The sequence below is a fragment of the Corythoichthys intestinalis genome, chromosome 3 (assembly GCF_030265065.1).
Source record: "Corythoichthys intestinalis isolate RoL2023-P3 chromosome 3, ASM3026506v1, whole genome shotgun sequence".
Classification (NCBI taxonomy): domain Eukaryota; kingdom Metazoa; phylum Chordata; class Actinopteri; order Syngnathiformes; family Syngnathidae; genus Corythoichthys; species Corythoichthys intestinalis.
In genome coordinates, this window is record NC_080397.1 from 56146676 (window position 1) to 56163998 (window position 17323).

The window sequence follows — 17323 nt, forward strand, 5'->3', positions numbered from 1 at the left end:
CTCAGCTGTAGATCTCTGCAGTTCATCCAGAGGGATCATGGGCCTCTTGGCTGCATCTCTGATCAGTTTTTTCCCTGTTCGAGAAGAATGTTTGGAAGGACGGCTGGGTCTTGGTAGATTTGCAGTGGTCTGATCCATTCCTTCCATTTCAATATGATGGCTTGCACAGTGCTCCTTGAGATGTTTAAAGCTTGGGAAATCTTTTTGTATCCAAATCCGGCTTTAAACTTCTCCACAACAGTATCTCGGACCTGCCTGGTGTGTTCCTTGGTTTTCATAATGCTCTCTGCACTTTAAACAGAACCCTGAGACTATCACAGAGCAGGTGCATTTATACGGAGACTTGATTACACACAGGTGGATTCTATTTATCATCATCGGTCATTTAGGACAACATTGGATCATTCAGAGATCCTCACTGAACTTCTGGAGTGAGTTTGCTGCACTGAAAGTAAAGGGGCCGAATAATATTGCACGCCCCACTTTTCAGTTTTTTATTTGTTAAAAAAGTTTAAATTATCCAATAAATGTTCTTCCACTTCACGATTGTGTCCCACTTGTTGTTGATTCTTGACAAAAAAATTAAATTTCATATCTTTATGTTTGAAGCCTGAAATGTGGCGAAAGGTTGCAAGATTCAAGGGGGCCGAATACTTTTGGAAGGCACTGTATATTTTATGATGATAGTGTCAGTCAGTGAAACTGCAGGAGGTGGCAGCGCTATCCCTTCATGTTGACTTTCGGCCGCGTCTTTGTCATGGCTTGAGTTTGTCTTTAGTTTCTTGAAAAAAACACGGATGTCCATTTCAATTTGAATAACCAACGGAATAGCCGCTAAATCGCCATTTCTGTACCCGGAGCAATCCCTGTCCAATCGCATTACCCAATGGCCGGCTACTCAGCCCGCCCCCCCCCCCCCTTATCTGTGATTGGCTAGAAATTGCCTACATTCGCTGCTCAGATTGGTTGAATTGAATGATGACAGCTCAAGATAGGATGAATAGTGTCGTGTTTTTCAACCTTTTCTGAGTCACGGGACGTTTATACGTTGGAAAAAATCTCGCGGCACACCACACCAAAATGTTCCAAAAATACTTTCTGTACAGTATATTTAATTACAAAATAATTTCGCAGTATTTATACTTACTCAGTGTGAAACGTTTAGCAATTAGGCTTGAAAAAGTATCAGACAGGGGACTTGAGCCATGTCTTTAAGCACATCAGGGCTGACAATGGCTTTGCAGGCAGGTAGTAATAACGTCTCCGCCACAGTTTGGGACTTTTGGGATTTAGCAACAAAGTAACTGCCTTTCAGGACTTTCTTATTTACCTTTGTAGTTTTTCTCAAAAAAGTTGCCCATTTCTCTGTGTTTTCACAAAGGCGTACAAAATAGTCCATCGACTTGTTCTGAGGCGACAAGCATTCGTTTGGAGATGACGTTTAAGCTTGTATGGCGCCAGATAGCCGCTCGTGTCGCGTTCAAGAACTGCTCGGATTTCTAGCCATCTCCCACCTTGCTGTCTTCGATAATGTGTTGGAATAAAACAAAAAGGGATGATTAACGGTCGCCACATATGGATAAACTAGAAAGGACACTTTTGTGTATATCGACACTTGACGATTCAAATAATGGACAGTAGACGTGGTGGGGTCCACATTGTTGCGTAGAGCAAGGTGGCTGATGGCAAGAAATCCGAGCAACTCTTGAACGCAACACGACTCATCGGCACACAACCGAGAACTTTTTGCCTACTCCTTCCTTTCTACTGTAACTTTGCCCGACGACGTTAAAAAAAGTGACATTGGATCATTTCTCGCGGCACACCAGACGATCTCTCACGGCGGCGGCACAATCGGTTTAAAAACACTGGAATATCCTGTTTCATCCTCTCCGTGTGTGTATGTTTTTGTGGAAGATTAAAAAAAAAAAAAAACATTACACAGTACAGTTTAATCGAGCTAGGGCGGGCACGGCCGTCCCTCATGCCCCATGCCGCCGGGTCTGCATTGATAGCACGACGCACAGTCATGGTTTTACTTCCCATCATGGTTCCACTCCCATCATGCATTGAGGCATGCCTGCAGTATCATTTACTGAAAGCTCAACAAATACACTAGATGGCAATATTTAGTCACAATATACAAGGTCACATTTATCCTTTAAGAATTACAAGTCTTTCTATCCGTGGATCCCTCTCACAGAAAGAATGTTAATAATGTAAATGCCATTTTGAGGATTTATTGTCATAATAAACAAATACAGTACTTATGTACTGTATGTTGAATGTATATATTCGTCCGAGTTTTATTCATTTTTTTCTTAATGCATTGCCAAAATGTATATGATCGGGAAAAATTATCGGGAATGATTGGAATTGAATCGGGATAAAAAAAAAAAAAAAGCAATCGGATCGGGAAATATCGGGATAGGCAGATGCTCAAACTAAAACGATTGGATCGGGAGCAAAAAAACATGATCGGAACAACCCCAAAGATAACCCAAGTAAATATAAAACATAGTTTTTAAACTGCATATGAAATGACATAAAAATCTCAAATAGCATTATTATTGTCATTAAAATCATTTTGAGACAGTTAAAACATATTTTGTGGTAAGAAAAGGTACCTGAACCTTTTGGAATTTCTCACATTTCTGCATAAAATCCACATCAAACATGATCTTATCGTTTTCAAAATCACACAGATGAAAAAACAGTGTCCGCTTTAACTAAAACCATACATTTATAGGTTTTCCTATTTTAATGAAGATAGCATGCAAACAATGCCAGAAGGAGGAAAAATAAGTAAGTGAACCCTCTGCCTAAGGAGACTTAAAGAGCAATTGAAACCAATTTTTACCAAACAATTTAAGTCAGGTGTGTGCCCAGTAGGGGTGTAACGGTACACAAAAATCTCGGTTCGGTATGTACCTCGGTTTTAAGGTCACGGTTTGGTTCATTTTCGGTACAGTAAGAAAACAAAATGCAGCATATAAATGTGCTAGGTGTTTATTACACACTTTTGTGCTTTCAACAATAGGAACATTAGCCTATACAAAGCTAGAATTCTGCTCAAAAAGTAGCGGGTGTTTAAAGATAATAATCCAACAACAATTTGCCTTTCAGACCCCACGTATTGGTCAGCTTTCTTTCTGAAAGAAAGAAAAATAAAAGAAGTCCTGTGCTATAGAGAAAAGCAATCCCAATGACAAAGATTTTAACACGTATTTTACAAATGAAATGCCTCAATGAATCTTTTTTTTTTCGTATGAACGGTTTTCAAAAGCTTTATTGGTGGATTTTCTCAAGTTAAAGCGACACACAGAAATTTATATATTTAATTGTGTAAGCAGGATCTGTGTATTATTCTTATTATTTAATTACAGGTGTTTTAGCTCATTTCGATTTATTTTATTTGAATGGGCTATTATTTATTTTATTATGTGTTTATATTTTATAAATGTGATGTAGTATTCATTTATATTGTATATTTTATGTTGTATAACTTTAGTTCCTATGTGAATATTAGTTCCTTCTTGTTTTGTTGTAGTAGGAGGGTTTTGTATTGAACACGGGGCCGTGTTGGTTATTATTAGAGCAGAGAAGACAGCAGTAAATCAACAAAGACAAGTCAACTATTACCCGATCTACCACTCAGGAGATCTGATGGACTCAAAAAGAGGATTACAATTGCATATTAGTTTGAAAATCGACCGGATCCACCGTATTTTTACACGAGTGACTTCCGGTCTGCCCGATCCTAGCTAGTAGTATTGACGCAGGAGGGCGTCAATATTGCTATTGATCCTGAAAATATACAGTGGGGCAAATAAGTATTCAGTCAACCACTAATTGTGCAAGTTCTCCCACTTGAAAATATTAGAGAGGCCTGCAATTGTCAACATGGGTAAACCTCAACCATGAGAGACAGAATGTGGAAAAAAAAACAGAAAATCACATTGATTGATTTTTAAAGAATTTATTTGCAAATCACGGTGGAAAATAAGTATTTGGTCAATACCAAAAGTTCATCTCAATACTTTGTTGTATACCCTTTGTTGGCAATAAAGGAGGCCAAACGTTTTATGTAACTCTTCACAAGCTGCTGGTATTTGGCCCATTCCTCCATGCAGATCTCCTCTAGAGCAGTGATGTTTTGGGGCTGTCGTTGGGCAACACGGACTTTCAACTCCCCCCTCACCCCGTGGCATCAAAATGATAACAAGAATGGTGAGCAAAAATCCCAGAGCCACACGGGGGGACCTAGTGAATGACCTACAGAGAGCCGGGACCACAGTAACAAAGGTTACTATTAGTAAGACAATGTGGCCGCCAGGCACTCAAATCCTGCACTGCCAGATGTGTCCGCCTGCTGAAGAAAGTACACGTCCAGGCCCGTCTGCGGTTCGCTAGAGAGCATTTGGATGATCCATAGGAGGACTGGGAGAATGTGTTATGGTCAGATGAAACCAAAATAGAACTTTTTGGTAGAAACACATGTTCTCATGTTTGGAGGAGAAAAAATACTGAATTGCATCCGAAGAACACCATACCCACTGTGAAGCATGGGGGTAGGAACATCATGCTTTGGGGCGTTTTTTCTGCAAAGGGACCCGGACGACTGATCTGTGTAAAAAAAAAAGAATGAATGGGGCCATGTATCGAGAGATTTTGAGTGAAAATCGCCTTCCATCAGCAAGGGCATTGAAGATGAGACGTGGCCGGGTCTTTCAGCATGACAATGATCCCAAACACACAGCCAGGGCAACAAAGGAGTGGCTTCATAAGAAGCATTTCAAGGTCCTCGAGTGGCCTAGCCAGTCTCCAGGTCTCAACCCCATAGAAAATCTGTGGAGGGAGTTGAAAGTCCGTGTTGCCCAACGACAGCCCCAAAACCTCACTGCTCTAGAGGAGATATGCATGCAGGAATGGGCCAAAATACCAGCAACAGTGTGTGAAAAGCTTGTGATGAGTTACAGAAAACGTTTCGCCTCCGTTATTGCCAACAAAGGGTACATAACAAAGTACTGAGATGAACTTTTGGTATTGACCAAATACTTATTTTCTACCATGATTTTCAAATAAATTATTTAAAAATCAAACAATGTCATTTTCTGTTTTTTTTCCACATTCTGTCTCTCATGGTTGAGGTTAACCCATTTTGACAATTAAAGGCGTCTCTAATGTTTTCAAGTGAGAGAACTTGCACAATTAGTGTCTGACTAAATACTTATTTGCCCCACTGTAATACAAATAAATTGTTTAAAAAAATCATACACTGCGATTTCTGGATTTTTTTTTAGATTCTCTCACAATGGACAAGCACCTACTATGAAAATTTCAAACCCGCCAATCATTTCTAAGAGGGAGAACTTGTAAAATCCCAGGGTGTTCAAACATTTATTTTCCTCACTGTAAAACATAGTTTTTAAAGCGCAAATGTAAATTGTGCCCATATCCTAATATTTATGGACGTGACTGCATTAATGCCGCTATCTACAGCGGCTTTGAGGTCTTGCAATCTGTGACGTCAAGACTGAGGAAAAACCCGAAGTGTTGATAAAGTGAAGTTCCCCAAACTTCCTCAAATGGCACACAACCGCACACATACACGAGACTTACACAGAGGATGACTGTGAGTGGTGTAAGGTTGGGGGGAAGCAGACAGAAGGCCACTTGAAGATAGTTAAAGAAGCCATCTTCAATTCTGCAGTCGGGTGTGTTCTTGACAAACGCACAGCGGTCTGCAGCACTGACGTTCATCACATCATCACACTGAACACAAAAATACACATACACTGTAAATATCAACTTACATTATTTCCCTCTGTGCTCCAAAAACCTTTCAAATATTCAATATCACAGTTCAAAGTTTTAAATAAATTGTCGGCAAAATGGTATGTACTATTTTCATAGTATGCACATTTCCGAAAATAGTACAGTAGCTTGCATTCGCTAATAATGTGGTAACACACATTGCTTAGACAACCCCTGGCAAAAAGTATGGACTAGTAGTAAGACTAAAAGTAAGGACTGAGGGAATTTTGATGTCTTCTTCAGGCAGTCATCTTTGTAAATCTCACTGGAACAGCACCAAACAAAAGTTTCAGCATCATCACCTTGTCCAAAGCAGATTCTTGCATCTTGACTAGGGCTGCAGCTATCGAATATTTTAGTAATCGAGTAATCGACTGAAAATTCTATTCAAACCTACATCCCTGCATCAAATTTCAACGTGTTAAAGCAGGGGTCCCCAAACTTTTTCCTGTGAGGGCCACATAACTTTTCCCTTCTCTGATGAGGGGCCGGGTCAGTTTGTAACAGAAAAAGTGTGACGATTGCCGCAGTGCCTAAATGTAAAAATGTATTGTTTTTCAGAAAGCCACAATCAAATAACCCTTTCTGGATTCTTCCCGGAACAAAATTAAATCAAAATAATAATAATATAACGTAACATAATAATATAATACAATATAATAATTAGGGCTGTCAAAATTATCGCATTAACAGACGGTAATTAATTTTTAAAATTAATCATGTTAAAATATTTGACGCAATTAACGCACATGCCCCGCTCAGACAGATTTAAATGACAGTACAGCGAAATGCCCACTTGTTAATTGTGTTTTAAGGAGTTTTGCCGCCCTCTGCTGGCGCTTGGGTGCGACTGATTTTAAAGGCTTCAGCACCCATGAACATTGTGTAAGCAATTATTGACATCAACAATGGCAGGCTACTAGTTTATTTTTTGATTCGAAATTTTACAAATTTTATTAAAACGAAAACATTAGGAGGGGTTTTAATATAAAATTTCTATAACTTGTACTAACATTTATCTTTTAAGAACTACAAGTCTTTCTATCCATGGATCGCTTTATGTTAATGTTAATGATGTTAATGCCATCTTGTTGATTTATTGTTATAATAAACAAATACAGTACTTATGTACCGTATGTTGAATTATGCATCCATCTTGTCTTATCTTTCCATTCCAACAATAATTTACAGAAAAAGATGGCATATTTTATAGATGGTTTGAATTGCGAGTAATTACGATTAATTAATTTTTAAGCTGTAATTAACGCGATTAAAAATTTTAATCGTTTGACAGCCCTAATAATAATATAATAACAGTACTATTAATTAAATAGATAATAATCAAATAACCCTCTGTGGGTTCATCACAGAAAAAAGCCATGAAATAAATAACACTATTGGGAAAAAAAAAAAAAAAAATTGTTCAGGGGGCCGGGCCGTAGTTTGGGGACCCCTGTGTTAAAGCATTGAAAATATGCAATCATATACAATGAAACTGACAAAAAATAAGGAAGTTCGAATTAATGTATTTTCTGAATTTGGTTTAGTATACATTATTTTAAGTGTTTATTTCATGTTGAATGCACAAGCATAAATTACGTTTTTCCCAAATAGTTTTATTATTATGTTATTCCTGTCATAAAAATGTCATTTAACGTTTTCTTTTTTTTTGCATTGAACCGTATTTTTGTACCGGAGAAATCAGCGTAATTTTTAGGTTTAGCATTATTTTAAGTGGTGACATTATTGTAATACTGTACAATGAAGAAAAATGTTTAATAAACAAATAAATACACACAATGTGTATTACAGGAACCAATCAATCGTGTGAGGTGTTGCCTACTTCGCTTTTTTAGGTTTGGTTAATAAATACTGTACAAGTAGGTACATGATTTCAGCAGTCGTTGTTCGTGCCTACAGGTCATGTGACTCAAACCTGGTGGTAAAATTTTGGAATCTATTTAACGAGGATATATTTTCCATTAAAGCAGCTAATAGACATTTTCTCCCATGAAGAGTGACAGTTCATGTCCACTTCTTATCGCACCAACCTCGTCGTTGTTATTCTGAGACATGACGGCCAGTGAAGCATTTACGGACCCTCCGTCTATTGCAACACCTGTGCTGGTCTTGAAGACAGTCAAGTTCGACGTAGCTTCCTGGAACAACGAGGTCCCGACCAGGAAAAGAAGCAGAGTACTCACAGACATGACAATCTCAGTCTTTGTTTTTATCCAGGAGCCACGTCCATTCTGGTGACAGCTTACAAGCAAGACGACAGCGGAGGTTCCCGACCTATGCAGTTGTCAGTCAGCTAAAACCGAACCAAAAATAGTGTCGCTCAACACTGAAATGACAAAAAGCTCAGTTTCTGTAAAGGTGAACATTCGCATGAATGTGTAGTCTGATTATTTGGCCGTCTTTACGCATGCGACTTCTAAATATATAAAAAGAAAGAAAAAAAAAAAAGGTCGGGGAATTCGCAACACTTTAAGGAAAGCTCCGCCCATCACAACACCAACGACGTGTGCTTCCTTCAATGACTTCTTGTAATGTCGAAACTTACCACTCGCTTCACTTTTTACAATAAATACTTAGAACAATCGTAAAAAAAAATCGTATTTTTATTATTCGTGTTGAAAAGCATTGAGCAGGATTTAATACGAAACTAAAATTATACACGATATATACAACTAAATACCCCAACAACATGGTCGACATATGAAATGGAAAAACTCAATTATTAAAACGTTGTTACGGTGGCACATCTTTTACTATGCCCACGTTTTCAAAGTTTTTAAGGCACCACGATTATGAACAACGTCACCATTTAACTACCAGATTTGCTATGCAATTAAATTTGGATTTAATTTGTTAAAAAGGTATGAGCAGAGGTGGGCAGAGTAGCCAAAAATTAGTAGCGTTACTTCCAAATATTATTACTCAAGTAAAAGTAGTCACGAAAAAAAAAATGTACTCAAGTACAAGTAAAAAAGTATTTGGTGAAAGGAATACTGTGCTCAAGTAACATGTAACATTGTGAGTAACTGCTTAAGATGGTAGATCTTGCCAACGGCATTTTTCCTCAGCACAATTTATTAATATGAACTTTTATCATATTGTACTATATAATATTACATAACCACATTAAGCCAAAGAAACACACAAAAAAGAAAACATTGAATTCCGACAAGAGAAAAAAAATCTACAGAAATGACCGTAATTTTTGGACAATAAACCGCTACTTTTTCCCTCATTTTGAATCCTGCGTCTTATAATCCATTGCTGTTTATTTGTTGATATATTTGGGTTAATAGACAACACTTTATCTGACAGCGACGTCATAAGACTGCCGTAAGACTGTCATAATTATGACATGACATTATTATGGGCATTAATGAATGCCTATGACAGATGTCATTAAGTGTCATCTGGCAAATTTGGTCACTAACTCCATTTATGTCCAATTTGGAACTTTTACATCCGTTCAAAAGGGAGATAATTTGCCGGATGGCACCAAATGACATCTATAATAAGCATTCATTAATCCTCATGACAGTGTCATGTCATAATGATGATTGTCTATTGACATTCTTATGGCACCACTATCAAATAAAGTGTTGTCTAATTCCATAACTAGCAATGTATGAAACAACTAGAACAGTAACTGAAGAAATAATTAGCAGAGAAAATGAATTTTGATTTGTTATTTACATCTGTATCGCTACAATACATGTTAGGAGGCATGTTGGACGACAACAGTGTTTACAGCAGGTGGCAGCAGAGGTTGAATGTCTCCCTCAAGAGAACAGTGAAGCTTCTTGAAACAATGATTCATGGTGGTTCATTCGGTCATGTCTTATGATGCCGCTGTCAAATAAAGTGTTATCGGATTATATCTTTTAGTGTAAATATCTCATAATACAGTGAGGACAGCTGCGGTTTATAGTCCAGTGCGATTTATCTACTGTATGAACAAATGCCGTTTTCGTGTCAAATTTGGTGGGTGGGGGGTTTTAGTCAGGTGCACCCTATAGTCAGTGCGTAATTTGTAAATCATAAAGTGCCGGAACGCAAAGTACATATGACAGCGCAGGGATGACGAGACAGGCACATGCCCCGGAACATACGCAGAAAATGATACTGAAAACAACACGCACATGCCCACTTGGCATGCTGTGGGACTTACAAGCCTCAATTTCAGATAACATCCATGGTATAAATGTTATGACATCAATTTACAATTTTTTAGGCTATACGCTACACAGTACGGGCAATTGCCCAGATAAGCACAGGTGGGACTTACAGTACACAGTCAGCAATTAGTTTCTCAACAGGCCTAACTTGTAAAACATTAAAAAAAAATCATAGATTACAATAAATAACACAAACCCATTCTTTTGCGAGTTTCATCCCCCCCTCGTCTTCTCTGGCCCCAAAGTTCCTACAACCTTGCAAATTGTGCAGTCCAAACCCGAATTTTCCATAAGGGTACTAGCCTGCTGATCCGGCTGTTGGTGGTCCAAATGGCTGACTGCTGGCGCTGTAGCTGGCCCTCACTCCGGGTGGCGCTGAACCTGACCAGCTGCTGCCATGGTAGCAGCCTCCTGCCCCGGCTTGGCTGGCTGTCCGTGAACCTGGCTAGCTGCTGCGACGCTAGCCTCCTGCTGCACCCCGTCCTGACCGTTAGCATGATCATTGCAGCTGCCCTCATCGCCGGTTATTGCTTTTCTGACTCGTTTTGAACCATCTTCCTTCTTTTTTAAAAAAAATACAGTAAATTCAACTTACATTCTTTTGTTTACATTCTGTTTGGCATGTTGAAATACAGTTTGATCCATTTTTTTGTCAGGGGCGTAATTTATTGGTCCAGCTTTTCAGTGCATCAACAAATCTCCGACTTTTTCAAATGATGGTCATTTTTTATGAACAACATGCAATTCTTGGAATTTGTCCTGTAAATTAATTTATGGATATTATTATTTAATTTTATACATTTTTTAAAAAACATTTTTATATTATTATGATTTTCCATACACGAGAGGTGCCAGATCTGCCCAAATAAGTCCCGGAACACAGGGATGCCAAAATCAAGAGGTGCCGGATCTTGTTCCAGAAGGATCCGGCACAAGTTAACCCCTGCCTATAGTGCCAAAATTTCGGTAAGCGTGATTCGTTCAAGGAGCATGAGTGCCCTCTAGTGGAGAAAACATTTTTAATATGAAACTAAAAGGATCATACTCCGGTTTTCCGTGGTCAATCAGTGCCAAATAAAAACTGGGAGATAGATTAAAATTAAAATCTTATATGTAGAATAAAGAGGAAAAATGTAACAACTAGTGTAGCTCAAAGTAGCAGAGTAAAAGTAGCGTAGTTTTTCACAAATCTAATCAAGTATGAGTAAAAAGTATGGCTTGCTAAAACTACTATTAGAAGTACATTTTTTCTCAAAAAGTTACACAACTAAATGTAACGGAGTAATTGTAATGTGTTACTACCCACCTCTGGGTATGTGATATATTAATTAACAAAGCTGAAGTTAGAGGTACAGTGGCCTACAATATGTATCAGTGTCCACCCTCCGTTTCCTGGTCATACACAAGAGCTGAATCAACTCCTGCTGAAGTGGCATCGTAGTATCCTCTTGTCTTATTTGATGCCACCACACATAAGTCTTGTTCACACCACCTGATGAATCAATATAAAAAGATTACACCGGTAAATGCTTTGTTTTTTCATTCAGTTGTCTGATCATTTTAAAATTGTACCTGAGTGCTGCATAGACATCAGCTTGAGACCTTCCATTCCAACTTGCATGATCAATGAGAAGGGCACCTATGACGAAAGAAGGTAAAAGTTATCCAGTGAGTCGATATAAGTTTAATCTACTCTACAGTCCCTGACAAAAGTCTTGTCGCTTATCCATTTTGTAGAAACTCTTTTGTAGAAACTGTCACTGTTTTCTGAGTGAATGTCGGATCCATGCGGGCTCCAGTAGGTCTCCTGCAATATTTGTGGCGACTGCGGTGTACTGAAAAATCCACCTTTTGCCACAAAACAGTGAAAATTGGTGGCGGCAAAAATCATGGTCTGGGGTTACATCCAGTATGGGGGTGTGCGAGAGATCTACAGAGTGGAAGGCTACATAAATAGTCTAGGGCTGTAAAACGATTACAATTTTTAATCGAGTTAATCACAGCTTAAAAATCAATCGTAATTAATCGCAATTCAAACCATCTGTAAAACATGCCATACGTTTCTGTAAATTATTGTTGGAATGGAAAGATAAGACACAAGACGGATATATACATTCAACATACAGTACATAAGTACTGTATTTGTTTATTAAGACAAGAAATCAACAAGATGGCATTAACATTATTAACATTCTCTTAAAGCGATCCATGGATAGAAAGACTTGTAGTTCTTAAAAGGTAAATGTTAGTACAAGTTATAGAAATTTTATATTAAAACCCCTCTTAATGTTTTCGTTTTATTAAAATTTGTCAAATTTTCAATCAAAAAATAAACTAGTAGCTCGCCATTGTTGATGTCAATAATTACACCATGCTCACACATTGTGCTGAATATTTTAACGTAGTTAAAAAAAATAATGACCGCCCGTTAACGCGATAATTTTGACAGCCCTAATTAAAACCTCTCCTAATGTTTTCGTTTTAATAAAATTTGTAAAATTTCGAATCAAAAAATAAACTAGTAGCCCGCCATTGTTGATGTCAATAATTACTTACACAATGTTCATGGGTGCTGAAGCCAATAAAATCAGTCGCACCCAAGCGCCAGCAGAGGGCGGCAAAACTCCATAAAACACAATTAACAAGTGGGCATTTCACTGTACTGTCATTTAAATCTGTCTGAGCGGGGCTTGTGCGTTAATTGCGTCAAATATTTTAACGTGATTAATTTAAAAAATTAATGACCGCCCGTTAACGAGATAATTTTGACAGCCCTAATTAAAACCCCTCCTCATGTTTTCGTTTTAATAAAATTTGTAAAATTTCGGATCAAAAAATAAACTAGCAGCCCGCCATTGTTGATGTCAATAATTACTTACACAATGTTCATGGGTGCTGAAGCCTATAAAATCATTTGGACCCAAGCGCCAGCAGGCGCCAAACAACAAAAAGCAAGTAACAAGCGGACATTACACTGCTGTAATTTTAATCTGTTTGAGCGGGGGCATGTGCGTTAATTGCGTCAAATATTTTAACGTGATTAGTTAAAAAAATTAATTACCGCCCGTTAACGCGATAATTTTGACAGCCCTAAAATAGTCTGAAATATCTTACATTCCTAACTGTAAAAAGGGACACATTATGCAGCAGGATGGTGCTCCATCGCATACTTGAATCTCTACCTCAAATTTCCTCAAGGGATGAACGGGATGAAAGAGGAAGCATGGAAGACGAAACCCAATGATGAACTCTGGGCGGCGCGCAAGCCTGCTTTCTTTGATGTTCCTGATGACTTCATCAACAAATTGTATGAATCCTTGCCAAAGCCCATGGAAGTCATACAAAATATTCAATTTGGATCTCACAGCACCACTACTTAATTCGCCTATGTTATATAACATATTTTTGTATTTGAAGCACATTTTTTGTTCAATTTTTTACACTACTTTCTGTCGGCGACAAAGCTTTTGTCTTGCCAAAATTGATGACCTTTATGTCTTCATTAAATGATAAATCTTTTTTCAATGAAACAAATATATTTTTGTACATTCAACATCATTTGGGAGGGTCTTAGCTTTCATATGAGCCATTTCTGAAACCAATTGAATAATTAAAAGTCAGGTTATTAGCAATTGTTTCTACAAAATGGATAGGCGACAAGACTTTTGTCAGGGACTGTATAGTGTATGATTGCATTTAATGTCTATGTACCCATATAGATGCGAGCCAGGGTAAATGCCAAGTCTCTGGCTGCAAGTTCCAGGTAGCCTGGCATTCTAGTGGCTGCCTCCTGGATAAAGCCTTCTAGTTGAGAGAGAGCCCCATCTACTGCTCTCACAGCTGGATCCAGAGAGGACACACTGGAAGCTCCTGCAAGCAGGGTCTACACCCACACAGTATCGCTAGATCATTCCTGTCTGACTAGTTTGCAGACTCGCTTGGTGTGTTATCCAATTTTACTTTGACATGAGTGAAGTAAGCACGGAGAACCATCCCTGAACTTCGAGCCACACATCGCAGCACATCCAGGGACAAAACATTTGTTGTACCTTCCCATATGCTCAGCACCTAAACACAAAAACAGAACGTGTTAGGTATATGTTTTGGTCCTGTATTCAAATTTGACTGTGTGACAATTAATAGGCAGTGTTGCCAGTGCTTCTCAATTATTTTCCGTTACGCCCCCCCAAGGAAGACGTAAATGTTTCGCGCCCCCCCCAAACTCTGTAAATAGTATCAATTGTCTATAATATTACTATTAAAAGTACGCCTCTTCCTCACATTGTATCCTTTTTTTTCTATTAGAGAAAATAACAGAGATCAACTTATAAAGTATAACTTTATTAACATTGTTTTGTTTGTAACAGAAAAGACTTAACGCGCATCAATTTGCCTGAATAAAAAAAAATAAAAATAAAAAAGTCACATCCAAACTGTAAAAATACACTCAAGGTACATTTTTGACCATTTGATACTGAAAAATAAAATCAGTAAATAATAACAAATTCAAAATGATTAGAAACATTAACTCATGAGGACAATATGCCAAAAAAATTGGATCGAAAAAACAAAACTGAATAGAAGAAAAAAAAAATGTCTTTGGACAGAAGGACAGTTTTATTTTTGCTGCTCGCTGCTCCCAGTATCACCTCCAGTTTGCAATGATGTGGAGTTATTTTGCAATGAGCATGCTAACAGTGCTCGCTGGTTTACTGATATAACACTGACAAAGCGGGACGATTGATGGCAATATTCGGCACGTTTTCGCTGAAAAACAACCAAGCGGCTTATCAATGAGGTTGGGGTCTAATGTCTTTAAGTGGCGTCTTAATTGATTTGGCTTCCGGCTGTCCGCTATAATCATTTTTAGACACAGTAAACAGTGGTCTTTCCCTGTCTACCACTGTATTAAAAGTCAAAGCCAAAAGGCAAACGGCCCGAAAAAAAGCACATTCTCGGCGGCCGAGGGAGAACCGTAGGTGAGGGCGGTGGTCGTGACGATCCCAAGCCGAAAACGGCACTTCTCAGCCGGACACGTGAGAACCGGAGAAGACTGTGGGTCGCTGCGTGAGTCCAGCTCTGCATGAGTCTCTTCCGTGTGCTCTTACTTACTTCAAAAATACTGCGCGCACTTTGAAAATGAGAGTGCCACTGCCACCCACTGAGTGGATGTGCAAGTACAATTTATTCTAGTACGGCCAAAAAAAAAAAAAAAGCATGTTCCCCGAGGTCACACGCGCCACCCCTGGCATCGCTCTGTGTCCCCCTGGGGGGGCGCGCCCCACTATTTGAGAAGTACTGCTGTAATCTGATTAGAGTTGAAACGAATACTCGAGCAACTCGAGTAACTCAAGTTTAAAAACTGATCCGAGTAATTTTATTCACCTCGAGTAATCGTTTATTTTGACCACTCTATGCATCACGTTTTGCTCGCACTCCTTTTAATGCGGGACAGCGCGCTGATGTCACGTGAGTAGAGGAAAAAAACAAACAAACAAAAAAAAACCAACAACAACAACTTACTGTAGCCGACAGCCGCTACAAACGACGCCGACGTTGCTAAATACTAGCCCGCACGATCCTACGTTGGTAGCCGGTAGCGTCTGATGAGTCTCATAGAGATCACATGTATGTTGAACTAGATGCGAAATGACAGACTCAGCAGCGTCTGGGCAGCGTTAGTAAACAGCCGCCATCTTAAAGCAGTAGAGCACTAAGCAGTAATAAAGAGCGCTAAGCGCTAATAAATAAGATTAACAAAACTGTCACTAGCTCACGTAACGTTAGCCCTGTAGAGGGCTAGGTTTCTATTAATTATGACCACTTTCGATGCGTGGCTAACGTGTCTTAGATACAGGCTTTAACACAACATAGCGTTGTGGAGTGATGAGGGTGTAAAATAAAAACTCAATAATGCTAACTGTCAATTTTAGCTCAGTAGTCATTGCTGGATAAAACACCAAGTAGCACTGGTCCCTAATGTGCTCCAATACAGCCTGTATCATACATTTATTTTGAACACTGCAAAAACTCAAAATCCTATCAGGACTTACAGTTTAGACTAACTTAAAACTTAACTAGAACTTAAAAATGGCTTGACACAAATAGAAATTCAATTGAAACACGTGGGGAAAAAATCCAAACTTTTAAGTGATGTGTGTTATCAAGCGTAACGGCATTTTTTAGGTATACATATATACACATATATATATATATATATATTTAATAAGATCTAAAGGTTTTTTTGAGTGAAAGCAGTGAATTGGTCTTTTTTTATTCTAGTTATATCTGAGATGCAATTGTTGGCTGTTTTCAACAATATACATCGAAAATAAAGACATTGATTGACTGAAAATGGTTCAAGATTAGATGAAATGTCTTGTTTTCTCATGTATATTTATAATTGCTCTTCACCGAAAAATATATTTGTTTCATCCGATTACTCGATTAATCGATAGAATTTTCAGTCGATTACTCGATTACTAAAATATTTGATAGCTGCAGCCCTAAATCTGATTACTTTTTTCAGTAACAAGTCTAACGCGTTCATTTTTCTACACCAGTAATCTGATTAAAGTTAGTTTCCTTAGTGTCTCTGCGTTGCTATTTTTTCATTGCCTCATAACGTATGTAGATTGAAGAATATTGTAGTCATGTACGAAGAGCATTTTGAATAGAAAATGCTTAAATAAAAGGTTCCAGGTACGTGTTACCATGGCAACCTCTTAGCTATTTTCTGTTTTGGTCCCACGTCGCATGTGTTGCGGGACTGAAGGCGTGGGCCAGGCGGGTGGACATTCGAGCCGAGTGTTGAGACGTTGCGAGGGAATGTTGATCTGTGGATATCCATGAATGAAGGTGAGTATTTTTCCTTCATTCTGGAGGGTATCAGCAAAAAGTTGGACCCCCTACATGCGCGGCCGTTTCGTAGCTTTGACGTAGAAACGACGGGCAGTCATCGCTCCAAGTTGGCAAGCTTTGTTTACTTCATATGCGTGTTGCACATTTATGCCGTGAGGTCCAGCCTATCGCTGGAACCCTCCAAAATGAAGGAAAAATATTCTATTTCATTCATGGACGCACACAGATCAACATTCCCTCACACATCTCAAGAGGTGACTGCAATTGGCTCGAATGTGCACTCACACTGGCACACGCCTTTCTCAGTCCCAAAACACTTAGCGCATGTGACTTGAGACAAAAACAGGAAGTAACTATGAGCTGTTACCATGGAAACATAGACATAGTGGGAACTTATGTAAGATTTTCTATTCAAAATGCTCTTCGTATATGACTACAATCTTCTTCAT

At 38.5% G+C, this 17323-nt stretch overlaps 2 protein-coding genes across 5 annotated transcripts in view; both read right to left on the minus strand.

Moving 5' to 3' along the window:
• Positions 1–8295, minus strand: part of LOC130913237 (mitochondrial sodium/calcium exchanger protein-like) — a 55187-nt gene extending 46892 nt beyond the window's left edge. Inside the window, exons 1-2 of one of the 3 annotated variants that reach the window (XM_057831690.1) lie at positions 7869–8295; positions 5623–5775 (exon numbers count right to left, since the gene is read on the minus strand). In XM_057831690.1, coding sequence (XP_057687673.1) covers positions 5623–5775; positions 7869–8027 — 312 coding nt within the window. In that variant the 5' untranslated portion in view covers positions 8028–8295. The remainder of the gene's footprint in view (positions 1–5622; positions 5776–7868) is intronic. The other 2 variants (XM_057831691.1, XM_057831689.1) reach the window with 2 other exon arrangements.
• Positions 8296–8452: 157 nt separating this feature from the next.
• LOC130913236 (acyl-CoA dehydrogenase family member 11-like) overlaps positions 8453–17323 on the minus strand; it is a 34083-nt gene continuing 25212 nt past the window's right edge. For both annotated transcript variants that reach the window (XM_057831688.1, XM_057831687.1), the window contains exons 12-15: positions 13974–14081; positions 13725–13896; positions 11586–11652; positions 8453–11505 (exon numbers count right to left, since the gene is read on the minus strand). In XM_057831688.1, the coding sequence (XP_057687671.1) occupies positions 11385–11505; positions 11586–11652; positions 13725–13896; positions 13974–14081 (468 nt within the window). In that variant the 3' untranslated portion in view covers positions 8453–11384. The remainder of the gene's footprint in view (positions 11506–11585; positions 11653–13724; positions 13897–13973; positions 14082–17323) is intronic.